Below are 17,760 nucleotides of genomic sequence, written 5' to 3' on the forward strand. Positions count from 1 at the left end.
CTTATTGATTTATTCCTTGTACTTATTTATATTTGTCGGGGAGTTTTTTTGTTTCTAGTGGCATTTTGTGCCTGCACGGGCTCTACGGGTGTTCCCACTGCAGCTCCTGTTTTGTTTGTCCCGCCACGGGAAGGTTTTGGCAGGAGGCAGCGCAGGTGGCCGAGGGGACGGGCGCGCTCCGCGGTTCTGCGTGCGCCTGTGCGGGGTCCGTGGTCCCCATGAGCCCTTCCCGCACCCGGAGCCTCCGCTCCTGAGCTCCTGCGGAGCCTGCACGAGCTCACGTGCCCACCTCGTCTTTCCCTGTGCATCTCCCACGCTTGGGCATGCTCTGGATTTGGTTTTTTTGGTGTGTAGTAATTCTCCCTTCTCATCACACTGCACTTCAACTATGAAGTATTTCATCTGTTGCTGTCCCAGGATGTCTCGCTTGTCAGATTAAATTTAGGACCTCCTTCAAATAGAGCAAACAGAATAAACACTGCTGCGCATTTTTGCAGTGGCTACCAATTTTATTTCACTCATTTTGCTTCCCCAGTTTTATATTGCAGACATCTGAGCAAAGGGAGATGCTGTTTGATGTATTTTAAATCAAGCACTTGAGTTACCCATATGATGTTCCATCATAATCCCCTGCACTAGAATAAATCAAGTACCCTTAAGTCCCGTTTCTGTTTTCTGGCGATGACAGAATAAATCCTCTTATTCCCCCCTTTTAAATGCCTTTCTCTCTAACGTTTTTGAAATACATATTTTCTAAATGCGTTTTAATTGGCAGCTTTGCTCTAAGATCTTTTTCCGACGGTTGTCCCAGAATTGAGACCCACACTTTCCTGTAGATCCACTGCAATCCATTTAATTCAAGGGTTCAACCACACAGTGTATTGCTTTCTGTTTTCCAATCAGTAGAGGCAGTGCAGGTTTGTTTGGAGGAAAAACAAAAAACCCAAATCCTAAACACCAAAGAGCTGTGTGGTAGATGTAGTTGTAGTCCATCAGGGCCCAGTTTTCCAGGAGCTGATACTGCATCCTGCTGGAGCCAAAGCTTTGGAAAGCTGAAGGAGTGTCCTGGACGTCTGAATCTGTCACATGTCACCTCTCTCTCCACAGTTATTTCCTTAGTAGGTTCTGGGGGAGGGGAAGAGAAAAAGAGAAGCACGTTAGAAGCTTCAAACGCTTCCATATTGTATCACTTAAAATAGGGGAGTGACTCAGTGCATCTTTAAAAACACCCAGGATCTGTAACGCTGACTGATCTCCTTCAGTGTTTTTAGAGGGATAGATTTTGGTAGCAGGGGAGGGGGAGACTTTTCCCTGTCTGCACTTCTTCACTGCTTCCACATGTGTGTGCGGGGAACCGTGAGGCTTTCTTGTTGCAGATAGTAGCCCTATTAATGTGTGTTTTAACTTCTCCTTCTTGGAGGTGTTTGGTCTGGGGAAGAAGAACTGATCCCTCGAGTGCCTGCGTTGGAAGAGCCCATCTTAGTATTCCTGCCCTTCTAAGGCCCTGCTAAGGAGAGTTCATGGTTTTCTGGTGCTGGCAATTCCAGCCAGGTGACATGCAGGAGTAGCAGGGCTGAAAATTACTACCCGTTGTGCCTTTAGCAGCCCGAGGATAAAGCAGGCAGGGAATACTGAGGGAAGGAGCTGGGGAGCAAAGGGAAATCCTCACTCACGTGAGCTTCAGTGCAGAATCTCAGCCAGCTTCTCCTCGTAGTACTGGAAGTTCTCTTGAATGTCCTCCCATGGCACGAAAGCCTTCGCTTCCTGCCCTTCCTCCTGCTCCACAAAGTTCTGCCAGACATACTCAAAGTCTTGAGGCTTCATAATGCGCAGCTTGCAGCCGGCTGCCTTCATCTTCTTGAGGGCAGCCTGCATTTCGGGCTCTTCCCACATGAAGAGGCGCCCCACCATGATGGTGAGGCGCACGTTCTTGTTCCTGCGCAGGGTCTCCGTGATGCGGTCGGCGCAGGCCACGCAGGGGCTGGACGACACGTACCAGGTGATGTTGTAGCGGCTGCCGGACTCGCACTTGGGCAGGATAGTGTTGAAGAAGGCGATTTCCGCGTGCGCTGCCGCGTGCTCGTCTTCCAGATAGCCCCGGGAAGTTACCAACTCCTTGCCTTGGGTCTCCAGGACGTAGCACAGGAAGGTTTTGTTCCTGCCTGAGCTGTACTCCACGTTCCTGAACTGGAACTTGAAAAATATGGCTGGGAGGCGCTCCCTGGGGAGAGGGGAGAGGAGAGAAGGATGTGTTAGTTCCTGGGCAGTGTTGGACGGGTTGCTCAGTCCGTCGTGGCCACATTCCTCCGTGCACTGAATGGAAACACAGTCTATGGAAGGATAAAAGCTACCTGAGCAGTTACAAAACGCTCCGCTGCTGCTGCCGCAGGGTGAGGCTGCCAGCCCTGTTCTGACATCCTAGTCTTTTCCACTTAGTTTTGACAGACTTCGACTGAGATTTTCTAGTGTCTGTATTCAGGTATTTGAAGAGGAACTTGCTTCTTAATAGTGTTTCTTGAGGCTCTGCTATTTACTCTTTGCAAGGTGGGTCAGCAATTGGCTTTTTTCCAGGCTTAATGCACCTGAAGACTGAACTTCCCTCTGCTATTTTCTAGGCTGTTAACACCGTTCTGCCACTATGTTGCACTGTTAATTTGCAGGATCTGTTGTTGGAAATTGTGAGGATGGTAACTCTGGCATTGCCAATTTATGTTACCCTCAGTGCTTTTGCAATCTCAATTTCCTCTGGGTAGAGGCAAGTGAGACCGACTATTTGCAATACGTGTGTGTTCTGCTTTTATTGTTCTGGTAGCAGTGGAATACTAATATGCAGTAGAACTGTGTCGCGGCTTTGGTTTAATCTAAGTATCTGAGATCAGATCTAGCTTTGCTGTGAACAAGTGTATTTCTGACTGGATTTTGATTGTTGTCGCATGGACACTACTGACCAACTTTGTCACTTCAGCATTTCTAAATTAACGTTTAAACACTGTTGTTTACAGTCCTCTTTCACCCGAACAAGGTATGTGCTGTTTCTAGGGAAGTTAAAATTAGTTCCTTAAGACACTGTGCGTGGCCCTTCCTGCAGAGTGCCGAGCTGAGCAGCCCCGTCGCGTGGCACCTGCTCCTCTCCAGCACAGTGCCAGGCCTTGCTGCTCGTGTCCCCACAGTGTCTAACTATGGGCTGTCATCGGGGCAGGAGCTCGTGCTTGAGGGATGCCGGGGGGAAGCGCGAGAAACAAACTGCTGCTGAAGTGCCTGGAGACGTGGTAGATGCTGCAAAGGATGGGGATGAAGATTGCACGGAGCAGCCAAACCAAAGGGAAGCAATGAAAAGCAGTAACACAACATTTCATCCATTTTATGCTAGTAATCTTCTGGCATGCTGTATTTTTCTCATCTGAGCTTTAAGGGGACCTATAACCTTGATATTCCCAGCGAGGCAATAATGAATCTCTGTAAAACACTAAGTGTGTTCTCTTGCTGTCTCATCTGCAGTCGCATGCTAATGTTGGGCATCTCAGGGGCCCCGGAGCAAAGGCTGGGAGCGAGTCCCAGGCTTCGGAAATCGTAGGGTTAGGGTTAGGCCTGCACATGAGGGTGGATCCCATGCCTTTTAAAACTGATAGATATCTGCCTCTAGAGTGCAATAAATAAGGCCTTGCTAGGACTGCATAAAATGTCCTGAATAGTCTGATATCTGCAAGTCAGTCTGGGGCCCTCAACAGAAGGGCTGGCGCAGGGCATAGTCACTTGGAAGTTCTTCACTAATTTCTGCTTGCAAGTGTAACATTACATACTGCAAGCGAATGGCTTTTTTACACAGAAAGGGATTGACAACATGTGCTTTCTAAATACCTCATTTGGAGTAAATTGCAGCTATCTTCAAGCTGCTTCTGTTGTGTTATTTTAAAAAGTTTAAATACAATTTTCCATAAATGTTTAATTCCACTTGCAAAGTGTCAGGAATATCTCATGGCTATGTGCGTGTGCACCACTCCTGCCTTTTTCAGCAGCCAGAAATTTGCTTGTTGCCAAAGTTCTGTGGCCTTTCCAGCTTTTGATAAGCTAAGCCATAAAAGAACATCCTCCCTATTTAATTTTTATGATACTACAGTAGTATCTAGGGGTCCACTTGTGCATGTCGCAAAGGTTCACAGTAAAAGGCCTGGAGTTACAGTTCCCACTTCTGGCTTGGACTTCCCAACAGAGTGATTCCAACTTCTCTTGGAGTAGCCGCGCTCCGAGCAGCCAACTGGTGCATGTGCTGCTGGGGCTGCGTGGCCACGATCTGCTCCGTGCTGACAAAGACCATCAGCCTTAGCCCAGATAGTGGGAGTATGCCCTGGCGTGCCCGAATTCTAAACTACCCAGCGAGGCTGCTTTTAACATCCTTTCTAGCATCTTGACTCAAGTTACCTGTTAAGAGCTTATCCCTTTTTCTTTAAGACGGATTGTGAAATTTCCACGGATTCCTTGAGGAGCGTGGCAACCCTGTCATTCAACATAGTGTCTCTTTTCCCTGCAAGTATTTGCAGTAACGTTCCGTGCTCACATGCACATCACAGCCGTAGGGAGGCACGTTCCTGGCTGAACTCTCCGACTGCAAAGCAGTGACATTAGTGAGGGAGTTGTGTGTGTTTGAACATGAGTGATGTGCCCCGGGATGTGCTGTCTCAGAGGTGTGTTTAGTCAGGCCTCGTGGCCAGATCTTACTGCTTATCATCCAGGCATCTGTCTAAGAGTATTTGGGACATCAACCTCAATGTGTCTTAGCGACATGGAAGATGCATCAGTTCCATTAATAAGTTTCCAGTAAAGAAGAGCAGCAAAGCTAAGGGCTCTTTTCCAGCCTGGAGTACGTGGCTAAGAGCTTGGGAGCAGCTGGTCGTGGATGTGTGAGGCAAGCAATGAGCAGCGGGACCAGCCCGAGGGAACCCTTGAACCTGTGCAGGGGGAGCAGGGAGGACGTTCCAGCACAAGGACAAACTGTGACCATGTCCTGACAGGAGTGTGCCAAGGCCCTGCCCTGCCACCGGCTGCCTCCCTTCTCCACCGAGGCTTGGGACGTGTTGCCTCTGTCCCCTGCAAAGCTGGAAAACTCCTTCCTGGCAAGTGATCGAGCAAGGAGAGGCTGGGAAGGAGCAAACAGCGCGTGCCAGGCCTGCCCACGCCAGGATGGGGTGTGTGGCACTGCCAGGCCTCCCAGCAGCAGCCCACGTCCTGGGGATTCAGCACAAGTGAAGTACCACAGTCGTGTTGTCCATCTGCATGGAATGATCCTGATCTTAACAGGAGCCAAAGGTTTACCCCTTCTAGAGGGAGACTCATTTACACCCCCCGACATGTGTGAATAAATGGGGAGGTGTAAATAATTGTGTCCACTTAAATGGCATGAGATTTGCACAGCCAGGGATTTTATTTAGCCAGCGCTGAGTTGAATCAAATAATGAAAAAAATGGGGAGGGAGGGTAATATTCTTAAACGGGGTGATTAGGTTCCCAGTGTTCTTTTTTATAAGCCACGCTCCTTAGAGCCATAAGCAACAGGTTGAAAACTTGGCTGAGTGTCATAAAATGCTCCTAATCCAAGGGCTGGAACTGCAATGCTTGAGTAGTACACAGTGTAATTGAATTTAAGTGCTTGGACAGTTGGAATTAATGTGTTTTCTCATAATTCACATAACTGGCTTAATTGCCTGAAATCTGTAAATAATTAGAAAATCCAAACAGTGATTACACTAGGTCGAGCCTGTAGTCACAGGTACTTATTATAATGAAGTAAAAATTGCAGGATTTTTCTGTACCTCTTGAATGGCCCTTTGGTATTTCTGCTCGACTTGCTCATTTCTCGCCTTCAGTAGCTGGGATTTCAGTAACAAACTAGTCATTAGGGGAGAGTTAGTCATGATTCCTCCAGGAGCTGCAGGTATTTGCAAGCAGTTTCCCAATAGATGTGATGAGTGCAATATAAATATCCCCATGCTGGCAGCTCTGCGGTACCTCCACAGAATATCCAACGCCTTCCCGCTCGGAACCTCATCCTCCTGTGTGCCCTGCTGCAGCACCCTTCACGTTCTCCCTATTGCCTTTCCAGAGCGGGAAGTCCTGGCAAGTTCTACAAGATCTCATCATTCCAACAAATATTTCAAATGAAAGAAGATACTAAGAAATTTCTTCTCATCCACAGTTAGCACACCGAAGGCTCTGCAGATCTCTGGGGTTAGTAAGGAAGTTTGAAGATCCTCCCCACTTCCTTTGCAGTTCTCTTAGTAAGCTGAATTCTCCAAAATGGAAAAATACTATTTTCTCACTGAGGTTCATTCGGTACCTGTCTAAGGTGCCTAGGAGCTGTCACCATGTGTGTTTTTGGTCCAATGGCTGATATAAATGCTTTGGGGGATCTTAGCTCAGCTCCTAGCAGAGGGAGTGCTTTTCTTAAAGTCACTGCTCCAGCAGGCGTGTAATATTGCCATGACTGTCTGTGACAGATAGCGAGCAAAAGCTGCCAGCAGCCTCAGCCCAAGAGCTTTCAGGGCAGACACACATTAAGAAGAAAGCTCTTGTTATCCCTGCCCTAGGAAGTAATCCACTCGTGCGAGAGGGGATGGAGGGCTGTCCTGCCCTGTGTGTCCGGCTCAGATTTGCCTGCTAAGTTGGTTGTGGGATCTGCCTTCCTGGTGACAGTGTCACAGGCGAGAAGCTTCCAGGGGGGTTTAAGAGCTGCCCTGGGGTTTACATCAAAGGCAGGAGAAGACAAACGTGTTTCTGTTCTAGGGCACATTCCCTTGGTGACTGCTGAGGGAGAGCAGGGACCAGAATTACACAGGGCATCTTGGTGCTACTACAAGGAGAATTGTGACATGCTTAGAGATAGTAGATTACTTTTTTTTTTTTGCAGCTTTCCATCATGCAATGTTAGTGCACATTCACTAGTCTGTTGATTATTCATTATTAAAAATAATCCTGTTATCAATATTATAGAATTTCATAAAGAACCTTTTAGGCAGGATATTTCAGGAGGATTAAGAGTTCACAAATGGGGCCAGATTTCTGACAGTTCAGATCTGGGTCTTCTCTGCCTCTTTCAAAGGCCGGGCTCGGCAGAGCAGAGGGAGCTGCTTTGCAGTCTGGAAAATTGTCTCTTGTTTTGGAGCCTTTATGTGCATTAGGCTCCTTTGAAAGTCAGGATCCAGCTGTGGTTGTGGAGCCTTTGAAAAGGTGGAGTTTCATCTCCCTTGAAAAATCCACCGCTTGGGTCGCTAAACCAAAACAGCCACAGCAGGAGATTTTTTCTAATCCGCAGGCAGAGAGGCTTTCAGAGGAAAGCCATTGATTACTGCAAGGAATCAACGCCGAGTGCTGCTCCGCTCGGCTGCCCGGAGCCCTCCTCTACGGACACGGCAGAACCTCTAGCGCGAGCGCACCGCAATGAACGCCCCTGCTCAACACTATGTACAAATACACAGAATTGCCCTGTGTTATGTTTTCACCTTTGACTACCCGACATTATAGCTGAGGCAGGGACCTTTGGAGGTCTCTGCCTCAGTCTTTATATCCCTCTTTATAGCTAAAGCTCTTACCCTGTCACAATTTCAAATGGTGGCAGATCTTCCCGCTTCACCTTCTTCTTCTTCTCCTCGCCCTCCTCTGCGTTGTCGGGTTCTCCATTCTGGGCATTGCTGGGCTCCTGCTTTTCTGCCATCTTCCTAAGTACAGGAATGCTCAGTTCTTGGCACTGGGGAAGAGAAAGAGCGATTTCTGAGGGCTCTCCGGGAGCAGAGGCAGCAGTGGCGGGAGGGAAAAACCGAGCTGGGAGTTCCTGCGCTGGACGCAGTTGTTGGGAGCTAAATATGGAACAAAGCGGCGGGGAGAGACTCGCTGGATAGGATGACCCCGCGCTCTCCGGTGTCGCCTCCTCGCCTTGCTCCTGCTAGGTCTTTTTAACCATCCTTCTTGCTCCCCTTTTAATTTAAAATTAAGTGACGATTTCACTGTGGGCGGGTTAAGCAATAGATGGAAAATCCTGGAAGCCTGAGTATCCATTTATCCGTTTGTCTGACAGATAGCTGGCAAGATGCACAGCTGGCAGCTTCTCCCCCTGCCCTCCTTGCCAGTTTGGTACATTGCTGACCTTGAAGGAGCACTGTTTGGGCCAGGAAGGGATGTTCCTCGCTTGTGTGGCTGAAAACCCCCCGTTGTGGGTGGACTGGGCCAGGCTGCATCCCTGGAACCCTGGATCAAAGGGTTCCAGGAGCGGGAATCCTCCCTTTCCTTCCACCCTGCGCCTCCCCATGGGGCTCACTGGAAGCAGGGCTCAGCGGGGTGACATCCTGGCCTTGCTGAAGGCAGTGTCCCCATCCTACTGATGCAAATGAAGCCAGAACCTTTTGCCAACTATTTTCAGCCAGGTTTGTAATTCACAGAGGGACCGTATTCCTGGCACAGGGCCCTTCCCAGCAGAGACGAGGGCGTTCGGACGGTGCTCGGTTAAGGACCGCTGCAGAATTTCTTTGCTTCTTTCACCGTTGCTGTTGCCAGGGATGTGGGTGCTGGATAAGGCGGCAGCACAGCCGCGGAGCCGGGGATGCTCCGGTCGGCTGGGGATCCCGCGGAGCCCGAGGGATTCCATGGACACGGCTTTGGGATGGTCACTTTGCTCCACACTGAGCCAGGCAGATCTCTCGAAGGGGCCATGGCAACTTGCAAGGATGCTTGGGATTAGTTTAGGTTTCACGTTAGTGCTGAAAAATGGGTTTATGTGTTTTGGGTTTGCGAGGTTGTATCCAGGATTATGTGAAATCTTCCCAACCTCTCACTCCAAATTTCAGTCACTTAAAGAAAAAATTCATATAAACCCCATGTGAGCCAAGCTGAATGAAAACCCGAGTCAGATTTTTGTGAGAGACTAATCCTGTTCTGTCGTTAGGGTGAAACAGATGGGGAGTGTGTAGCTGTGCAGAACCTCTGCCTCAGCGTCCTGGAGACCAAAGCTCCAATATCCTGGACCTGAACCCATCATCATCCAGGTTTGGATAAGTGTGAAACACCAGGCTGTGTTTGGCCAAGTGTGCAGCCTGCGTGTGTTGGAAGACCTGCTTGTTGGTTGGAGGGGCGTGGATTGTATTCTGCATAGAAACCGGAGGATAAACCCAGCTTTCAGGCAAAACTCATTCTTTATGATAGCGTTGTAGCCAGCTCATCTACACTAACAAACTTGTGCCAGTGGGCAGCAGGTTTGTTTTCTGGCTGCTTCTCTAGCCCTTTTGCTACCCATCCTTTCCGCGTTTCCCGGGAATCCCGACCCTCTGCAGCTTTCCATTAGGAGCTGAAGTGCAGTTGTTCTGTGGACAGAGCGCAGCGCCCACCCTCTTCCTCCCACACTGTTTGCTAGTGATGAGAGGTTGTTTGTGTGATGATTGACACAGCTGGCACGCAGAGTATTGTGGCAACAGTGCAGGGAAGGCTTTGACAAGTTCTAAGACACCCTATCCATGGAACATAAAACTTGCCTTTTCACGGTGCAGGACTGTATTTATTTTTAAGCTCAAAATACTTTTCCTGGAGGCAGGTGTAGTGTTTTTCCTCTTGCGTGGCAACTCTGCTTACATTCCCTCTCCCATGTCCAATTCCTTTCACCTTTGACATTTCTGGCAGTGGCTGGGGAGATGGGAATCCTCTCCTAATGAGTGATGGCTCGTCCGTGTCTTCCCCCTAAACCTTATAAAAAGCAAGCCAGCCCCTCTCCGGGCACTCAGAGCCACTTTTCTTTATTTTTGGCAGCTCTTGGCTGCCCGTGCCCCATCTCTCCTGCTGCCTTTAGCTCTTGCTGCCCGGCCCCTCTGCAGGGTTCGGTGCTGAGCTCTAATCTAATCTCGGGAATGCGGCTCTGGCCGCTGCCTCTGCCCGCCCGTTACCCAGCTGCTTCCCAGCTCCATCTAGGGCAGTGCACTAGGAGTCCTGATTCACCCCCCTGCGGCGGCTGCCTACGCCAAAAATATAAAGGGAGCCACAGAGCTGCTGTCAATCTGACATTCTGCGTTAGCCTCCGGGCCGAGAGCTGTGATCGATTTTGTTCAGTTGTTGCTCGGTGACCCCGGTTCCCCCAGGCGGCTGCGCGTGCACGAGGGTGCGCACGCACAGGCCCCGCCACGGAGCCGCCGTGGAAGGATTTTTCCATGAGCCCATTCAGAGGACAGGGTGGATCCAGAGAGGAGCTGGGGATGCGACCGGCCTCGCACAGGGGCTCCCAGGGCTCTTAGGTCAGCTAAAACAGCTGCCCTTGCCAGGCAGCATTTGCATCCCGGCTTCCTCCGGCCCTGTCCCGCTTCCCACTGATTTGGTGGTTTGGGATATTAAGACTGATCCTGCATCCTAGTCTAGAACAGGATTTTCTGACTGACTTTAGAGGCATCTGACTGACTTTTTAACACTGACTTTAGAGGCATCTTGAAACAATGTGGTGACTCTTCTCCTGTCTTAAACGAGTGTCTCCAGTAGGCAGCTGGGGACGTTGCTGCAGCCCGGGCTCCTGCTGCTCTCCCAGCTGCAGCAGCACCTTCCTGCGCTGTCCTGAGCACGAGGGGCAGGAGAGGGGCCTGGCTGCGCCGTCCTGGCCGGGGGAGGAGGCTCGCTTGCATTCTCGGGCGGGAGGAACATTTTCGGGTAGAGCCAAGAGTGAAATAAGATGCTGGCTGCGTGAGTCACGGCTCAGACGTGCCCTATTCCAAGGGGACAGCTGGTGGCAGTAACAAAACAGCTCCCTAGATACATTGTCTGGCAGCGATCCCCCTCCTGCTTTTTCCAGCTGTAACTACCGTTACGTGATAAATAAATAAACACTCTGACAGTGATGTGCAGAGGCAGCTTCCCTCGCAGGCCCTCGCCGCCCCTTCGGCCCCTTCCAACCCCCTGCGGGACAGTGACGAAGGGGTTTAGGGGAGGAAAGTGCTGCTTTGGGCACTGCGGAGTCCTGCAGGGCTGCCCCCGAGCTACGGGGCGCCCGTTGTGCTGGGCCGGGAGGGACAGAGGTGCCCTCGCTCCTGCCGTCCTCATCCTCATCCTCATCTTCATCCTCCCAGCAGAGCCGGGGTGGCGCAGGGCTGAAAGGGACAGAGGTGCCCCCACTCCTGCCTTCCTCATCCTCATCCTCATCCTCCCAGCAGAGCCGGGGTGATGCGGGGCAGGGAGGGACAGAGGTGCCCTCGCTCCTGCCTTCCTCATTCTCATCCTCATCCTCATCCTCCCAGCAGAGCTGGGATGACGCAGGACCGGGAGGGAGAGAGGTGCCCTTGCTCCTGCCTTCCTCATGCTCATCCTCATCCTCCCAGCAGAGCCAGGGCCTCCCAGCCAGGGGCTCTGCCGGGCCGGGTCGTGGTCAGTATTCCAGAGCCCGCGGGGCAGCCCTGCCCGCCGTCGCGTGGGGAATTTTCTCGGTGCTCCCGAATTCAGCAGGAGAAAGGCAGGATCTGCTGGGACGGGTTGTGTGGCCACGTGCCACTGGTTGGAAAAAAGGGAAGGCAGAGAGGGTAAGCATGAAAAATGAAAAAAAAAATCTTTATTCTTAATACAAAGTTTTCCTTTACCTGGCTGAAAAAAAATGGGAGCAAGCAGAGAGAGGAGGAATTTATGAAAGCTCTTCACAGTAACCATATATCTAATTTGGAAATGTTATTAAAATGTTGCTGGCTTTAATCAGATCCGGAGTCACTCGGCAGCTTCGCTGGGATTAGATGCTCTCCCGCTGCCCTCCCGCTCCCCGTGCCCGGCCTCGTGCCCGTCCGTGCCGGGGAAGGACGGCGTCACGGCCAGGCGCCCTCGAGCTCCCTGAACTCCACCAAATCCGGTGCGGATACTGGTGAAAAGGGGTAATTTATGTCTGCTAGTCCTTGGACACGTAGCTCCCTGGAAGATACAGGCTAGGCATTGCTGTAAATAAGCACAGTGGTAACACGCAGCCATATAAAGCCCTGAGATATAGGGGGGTGTTCTGAAGTAGCTTGTGATCTTTCTAGCGCTGCTTTATAGCCTCCTCCTGCTTGCAGTGACATCTATCCAGGGGCCTCCTCTTACGTCTCTGCACTTGCAATGTGCTTGCAACACCCGTCCTCGATAGAGGTGTCCTGCAGCCAGAAGGCAAAAATAATGGATGGGATCAAAATGGTGAAACAAGGTCTAATGCCAAAGCAGTAAAGCAAGAATAACTTGGTTTATTTATTTTCCAAACGAAAATGTCTTGGTTTTATTAAAAGCAAGCACAATTTATTTTACATCCCCAGCCAAGCCTCCTTCCCCAAAACACCTTTACCCACCCGGCCTCATCTACAGGCAGCTGCCAGGAAGAAGACACCCTTGCCACGTTTCGTCACACACATTGCTTCTATCAGTTAAAAATAATAATACTAAATATTCCCCAACAGGCAGCAACTTTTAAGTTTCAGATCTATCAAACACAAGGGCTCGAATAAAGGAGGGACAGTCCGTTCACCTTTTGTATCTGATTCTATATCATGGGCTGCCCTCAGTTGAATAATATGTACAGTTAAATCTTTCCTGATTAATTTTTGAGTGCCTGATTAATCTTTAGGAATGGAAAGGCTCTGGGTAAGAGACTGTACCGCACCTGGCAGATTTTGAATGGGACCTTTGGGCAATCATGTCATTACAACCTTCAAGGCAATGCGAGCAATCTTTTAATTTTACAAAAGTGCCTATGTTTCAGTACTTAAAAAAATATATGTTAAGTATTTTTTCAAAGGCATTGATGTTCATTTTTCTGTTCTGGTGAGGAACAGCACAAAGAGGTGCGGAAGAGAAATTTCCTCTAGGGAGAAGCATTTGCATTCTCATCATTGTTGCTTTATCCTGGAGCACGAAATCAAGAAGTGTGATATTCCACGAATAGAAGTCAAAGCGCCGAATCTCCTCGGACAGGCACAACAAGACAGATTACTGCTTGCTCAGTACCTGTCAGATAGAAAGGTAACGGTAAAAAGTGCAGACCAGAGGAGACATAAAAAGGAAGCAACGGCAAGAATAGTAAAGGAAAAAAAAAAAGTAAATTTAAAAAAATTAGTTTGCATGAGTGAAGGATATCTTCACTTCACCCCAGAAGCAGAGAGAGGATCTACATGTGTATGAACAAGCTGTGCTCTCGTGGGGGCTGGGAGCAATTCCGAGTGGTTTCACTGGTTCCAGGATTGCCACTCTGAATTACACTGCTGAAGGAGATGCAGTTCTGGCTGGTGGAATTTGGCGTGGTACAGTTAAGGTCGCAGCACAGCTGTAGCCCCAAAGCCTCTGCAGTGCTGGAAGGGAAGGTCCCCAGGTTAAAGATGCATGGTTACCTTAAAGGAACACATGGGCATATGGTGCAAACTTTCCTGCATGTAACCTTGATGAAAGGGCGAGATGGAGACCTATTCTAATGCCCATCCTAAAGTGAATCCCCCCCCCAGATTACAAGATCTTTCTTAACATCAATATTTAATTTCACAGAATGTCTTCGTTTCTCTTCAGCTCTTATTCAGTCTTTGCCGGCCTTGGCTCAGGGTTGTCCTTCCAGATGCGGATGGTGAGACACGTGGCCATGGCCAGCCAGCCCAGGTAGGGCACCATGAGCAGCGTTGCGGTCTTGTTAATGCGGTACCACGAGCACATCGTGCCTATCACCAGGCCGTCTAAGCACAGAATGTCAATCAGGGCCTGCAAGAAGAGAGAAGAACATCACTTGGTCGCTCGCTCCTGGGACAGGCTGCAGCACGCCTAGAGCAGTGAGGTAGGACAGCATGCAGGCAAAGGGAGCACTGAAGAGCTGCCTTGATGGGTCCTAGATCCCGGAACCTTGGCTCTGAACTCCCTGCGGTGACATCTGAACGCACCACACCAGGAAACAAGGCCAGTGTTGATCCTTGCTGTCGAGTTCCATGGGTTAATAGATAGTTAATGATGATCAGCGGCCCCTTCTATTGATACCACTTATGTCCGCATCTCAGCATGCCCGTGATGGTACGAGTAGCTATTATCACTTCACAGGCTTTCTAAATGCACCTTGCATGCACAGAATGGCAAAGCCCAGAGAGAAGCATAAGCCCCACTCTGCCTCTCCGTAATCCCCAGGCCTTGACACAGAATCACACAGAATCACAGAATGCTCAAGGTTGGAAGGAACCTCTAAAGGTCATCTAGTCCAACCCCCTGCACACGCAGGGTCACCTAGAGCACGTGGCACAGGACCAAGCACCTGAGCTGAGTGCTCTTTGAACAGCCCTCGTGCGGGATCCCGCCGCGCAGGGCCCTGCTGCGCCTCCTCCCCGTGCCCTGCCGTGCACGTTGCGTTGTGCTGCCTGATAAGGCCCCCGGAGCTGACGCCCTGCGCAGGCAGCAGCTTTTCTGCTTGCACGGGAGGGTGTGACTCCCAAGGGACTTATCTCCCACCCCGAATCCTTAACTAGGAGAGGCAGCAGCCGCGCTGGGGGCTCCCGATCTGCCGCCCTGCTGCAGCAGAGCCAGCCATCCGCGCGACAGGAACGCAGGGAGAAATGCAGGGGCCTGATACCATCGTCTGCACCAGGCGCAGCACGAACTATATCTCAGAAAAGCCCCTCTTGCCGCTCTGTTTACGCTCCTGTATTTTATAACGCTGCTTAGAAACTTTCCAAACAACCCCCAGAGCAGAGGCAGGGACACCAGCAAACAAATCTCCAGCAGATGAATGTATGTCTAGATACATTACCATCTTTAAGTTATGTATTCCGAAGAAGAGCGGAGGCCAAGCCCAGTTCAAGGCCAGCTGAGCCCCGTAGAGGCCAAGCGGGATGATGGCTTTGCTGTTGCAGCCCCCCAGGTCATTCCAGATCAGATACGAGGCATAGCTGTGGAGAGGAAAACCCACGTTAGTGTCCTGCAGTCCATTCTGCTTCCAGAGATTGGGATTATTGCAAGTTAATATCAAAGAGCATTTTGAACAAAGACAATTCCAAGAATGTAACTACAATGCTTGTACACCTCCAGTACAAGAACTGTTTTCATGGAAGTGTCTTGCTAGGTGGGTCTGCATGAGAGTTTGAACAGAAGCCAGCTGCATCCGTGTCCCTCACTACTCAACCCCATGGTTTGTGTCATACTACATGGCTCACATTTTCCCCATGGCAGTGGCAGCTCTTGGTATGTGTTCACAGCGTGAAGCTGAGGAACGGCCCAGAAGTGGCTCAGGCTGCACTTCATCCTTTGGGAATAAATGTACTGGACGTGTCTTGCTGGTGCAAGGAAAAGGGGTCTCCTACAATCCCTGTGAGTGAATGAAGAGCCTAAACTGACTTCTCTGATAGGGATCAAAACCAGCAGGACAAGGGACAAGGTGTGGAGTGCTCCACAGAACTTACCCCATGCCAGTGTACAGGACAGTCCAAGCAACAGGGAACATTTTGCGGGATGGACACCAGGAAGGTTTCTTCAGCCTCTCGTACCACACGGGCATGTCTTTGTGACTGAAGATCCAGCCGACGAGTCCTCCAACGTGAGGCAGGACAGTAAATCCAACGGTGTACGTCCACATCCTTCTGTGGTGAGCTGAAGTGCTCTTTTGCCTGTTGTAAATTAAAAGCAATAATTGATCATCACTTAGAAAGAACATTTCTTCCCACCCTGGTCTTTCAGGCTATCTCTCTAATTGCCTATATATCACTCTAGTGGCCAAGCCAGAAGGTGTTTAAAATTGTATCCAGCTCTGCCACAGACTCCCCTCTGTCCTTTTGCCTGCCTATGACATAGGGGAAATTATTTTTGTTATGATTATGTTTTCTCTTTGCTCTACTGAGCAAACTGGCTCCTACTTGCCGTTTTACAGTTTCTTATAATGTATATGTGACAGAGTTCACCTAAGGTGGTTATATCCTTAGAAGACAAGACTGCAGTTACTTTTATCATTCCCCTTCTGAATGCATAAGTCAGTGCACAAACTTTAATGTACGTTGGTGGAGGCTGCTCATCCCAGCAGAGCTGTTATCTCTGCTCCGCATGCTCCTCTGAGCAGGGCAAGCTCAGGCACAACGTGCCCAGGCACCCCACTCTATTCTGACTGCAGCTAATTTTTTACCATGGATTTATATTTTAAATGAGATCGACACTAAGACTACTTTTTTCACCAAATTCTGAGTGATCTATGAACCCTGTTTAATCCTCTCCTCCTCCTAGCCTGCAGAAGAGGATTCTGTATCGCAAATGGGTAGGCTGAGACACACCAGCAGTTTTTTGACTTCCTCACAGCCTTACAACTTCATGCATAAAAGGAAGGAACATTTACTTTAATAACAACATTATGCTCCCTCACAAGACAGCTGAGATAAGGATAACATCTAGCATTTCATTCTGTCCCATATCTTCCCCTGCCATCATCAATAGGATTCTGAACCTATTAGTGTTGTGTCCTTCCTCCATCTGCCACTATATTGGCTTTCCCTTTTGATCCAGACATGAACTGAAGCTGCATTAGCATTCAGCTGGGATAGCAGCAGGATGCTTCAGGAGTGCAGCAGTTCTGTGCTTGCTGTCAGCATCAGTCCTAAAGGCACCTGAGCAAATGCACCCGGGGAGGATTGTTGTTTTTAGCAGTGCAAGAGCAGAAAAGCGGACTCAGAAAATTCCCTCGTCCTGAGAAGCTGGTGCTCTGGATGCTGGTCAGAGAAGCAGAGAGCAGGAGGGAACTGATCTGCATAGTTATTTCTATTTGGGATTTTAATTCACAATTAACACTTTGCTATATCCTGTGCTAATTATTATTATTATTATCATCACATTACAAAGCATTCTGCTTTAGAAACACACACCAGCAGTACAAGCCAATTTACACATCAATAAGGGACAAGTACTCCAGACACCATCTCTAACAACTCCTTTACCAGACAATTTATAGCACTATTAAGGTGTCTGTGGATCCAGAAAATCCAGCTAACACTGAGCAAAATAATAGCTGCTAGTTCTGTATTTAAAATGTAAAACAGCATTGTAATATTGCATCTACAGAAAAGTAGGATGGAAAAAGTGGACTTTTTGCCCCCTCCCAACTCCTCTGTAGTTGCCAGACTAGCCTGACAGTAACTGAGAAGTAACTATGGGTTGAAAATACGTTATGATAATACCCTGTTTTGGCTCATTGCTGCTGTAACTGACAGCGTTTGAGCCATAAAACCTTACCGTCTCTTGCAATGAAAACGGGTTGGGTTTCCAAGGCCAGCTCCTGTCTCTAGTGTTGGTGCTTCTATACAGTGAAGAAATCGTCGGCTGAGTTTTACCTAAATAGCAGGAAAAGGGTGTGTGTGTGTGTGGCTCTATCAGATTACCCAACACAGTAGCACTGCGAGAGCCACAGGGACCTTCTGCTGGAGGCCGAGTCCCGGCCGCAGAGGGTGGCCCCGGCCCGGCCTTGTCCCCAAGGGTCTGTCTCGTCCATCCGCAGGGCAGAGGGCGGCCACAACCCCTGCTGCTGCCTGGGCGCTCACTGCACAGGGGAAAGCATGTGCTAAACGTGTGTGAGTGACCACGGCGAGCGGGAAGGCGGCTTTGCGCAGGGCTGCTGTGCAGCTGCAGAGCGACCCGCGCGTCCCCAGCGCCGCGGGCGCCGCTCCCGCGGGATCCGGAGCTGCCCCGGCGGAGCCCGGCCTGGCCCGGCGCTCCCCGCGCGCTCCCGCGCTCGCCTGCTGGCTAAACCCGCTGGAAACCGCTAGAATCTGGAATAAAGACGTTACATGGGCATGTTAAATGA

General features: G+C 49.9%; 2 protein-coding genes across 2 annotated transcripts; both read right to left on the reverse strand.

Annotated features, from left to right (window-relative positions):
- Nucleotides 1–1,679: 1,679 nt before the first annotated feature.
- Nucleotides 1,680–7,759, reverse strand: APOBEC2 (apolipoprotein B mRNA editing enzyme catalytic subunit 2). Its single transcript, XM_010217800.2, has 2 exons — nt 7,583–7,759; nt 1,680–2,221 (listed from the first exon to the last, which is right to left on the reverse strand). The coding sequence occupies exons 1-2, from the start codon at nt 7,702–7,704 to the stop codon at nt 1,681–1,683; spliced, it is 663 nt and encodes a 220-aa protein (XP_010216102.2). The 5' UTR covers nt 7,705–7,759; the 3' UTR covers nt 1,680.
- Nucleotides 7,760–12,188: 4,429 nt separating this feature from the next.
- Nucleotides 12,189–15,771, reverse strand: TSPO2 (translocator protein 2). Its single transcript, XM_010217802.2, has 3 exons — nt 15,383–15,771; nt 14,734–14,872; nt 12,189–13,703 (listed from the first exon to the last, which is right to left on the reverse strand). The coding sequence occupies exons 1-3, from the start codon at nt 15,631–15,633 to the stop codon at nt 13,521–13,523; spliced, it is 573 nt and encodes a 190-aa protein (XP_010216104.2). The 5' UTR covers nt 15,634–15,771; the 3' UTR covers nt 12,189–13,520.
- Between the last annotated feature and the right edge of the window lie 1,989 nt (nt 15,772–17,760).

Source organism: Tinamus guttatus, unplaced genomic scaffold (assembly GCF_059628265.1).
Source record: "Tinamus guttatus ecotype Peru unplaced genomic scaffold, ASM5962826v1 Tinamus_guttatus_pri_ptg000563l, whole genome shotgun sequence".
Classification (NCBI taxonomy): Eukaryota; Metazoa; Chordata; class Aves; order Tinamiformes; family Tinamidae; genus Tinamus; species Tinamus guttatus.

Bases quoted from the DNA above. Each gene is read 5' to 3' on its own strand.
- TSPO2 (XM_010217802.2), bottom strand. From the start codon at position 15,633: ATGTTCTTTCTAAGTGATGATCAATTATTGCTTTTAATTTACAACAGG. The intron at 14,873-15,382 runs GTAAGTTCTGTG...TCCTCTCCACAG, and splicing joins GTCCTGTACACTGGCATGGG to CTATGCCTCGTATCTGATCT. The intron at 13,704-14,733 runs GTAATGTATCTA...CTCTTCTTGCAG, and splicing joins GAATACATAACTTAAAGATG to GCCCTGATTGACATTCTGTG.
- APOBEC2 (XM_010217800.2), bottom strand. From the start codon at position 7,704: ATGGCAGAAAAGCAGGAGCCCAGCAATGCCCAGAATGGAGAACCCGAC. The intron at 2,222-7,582 runs GTAAGAGCTTTA...CCCTCTCCCCAG, and splicing joins CCATTTGAAATTGTGACAGG to GGAGCGCCTCCCAGCCATAT.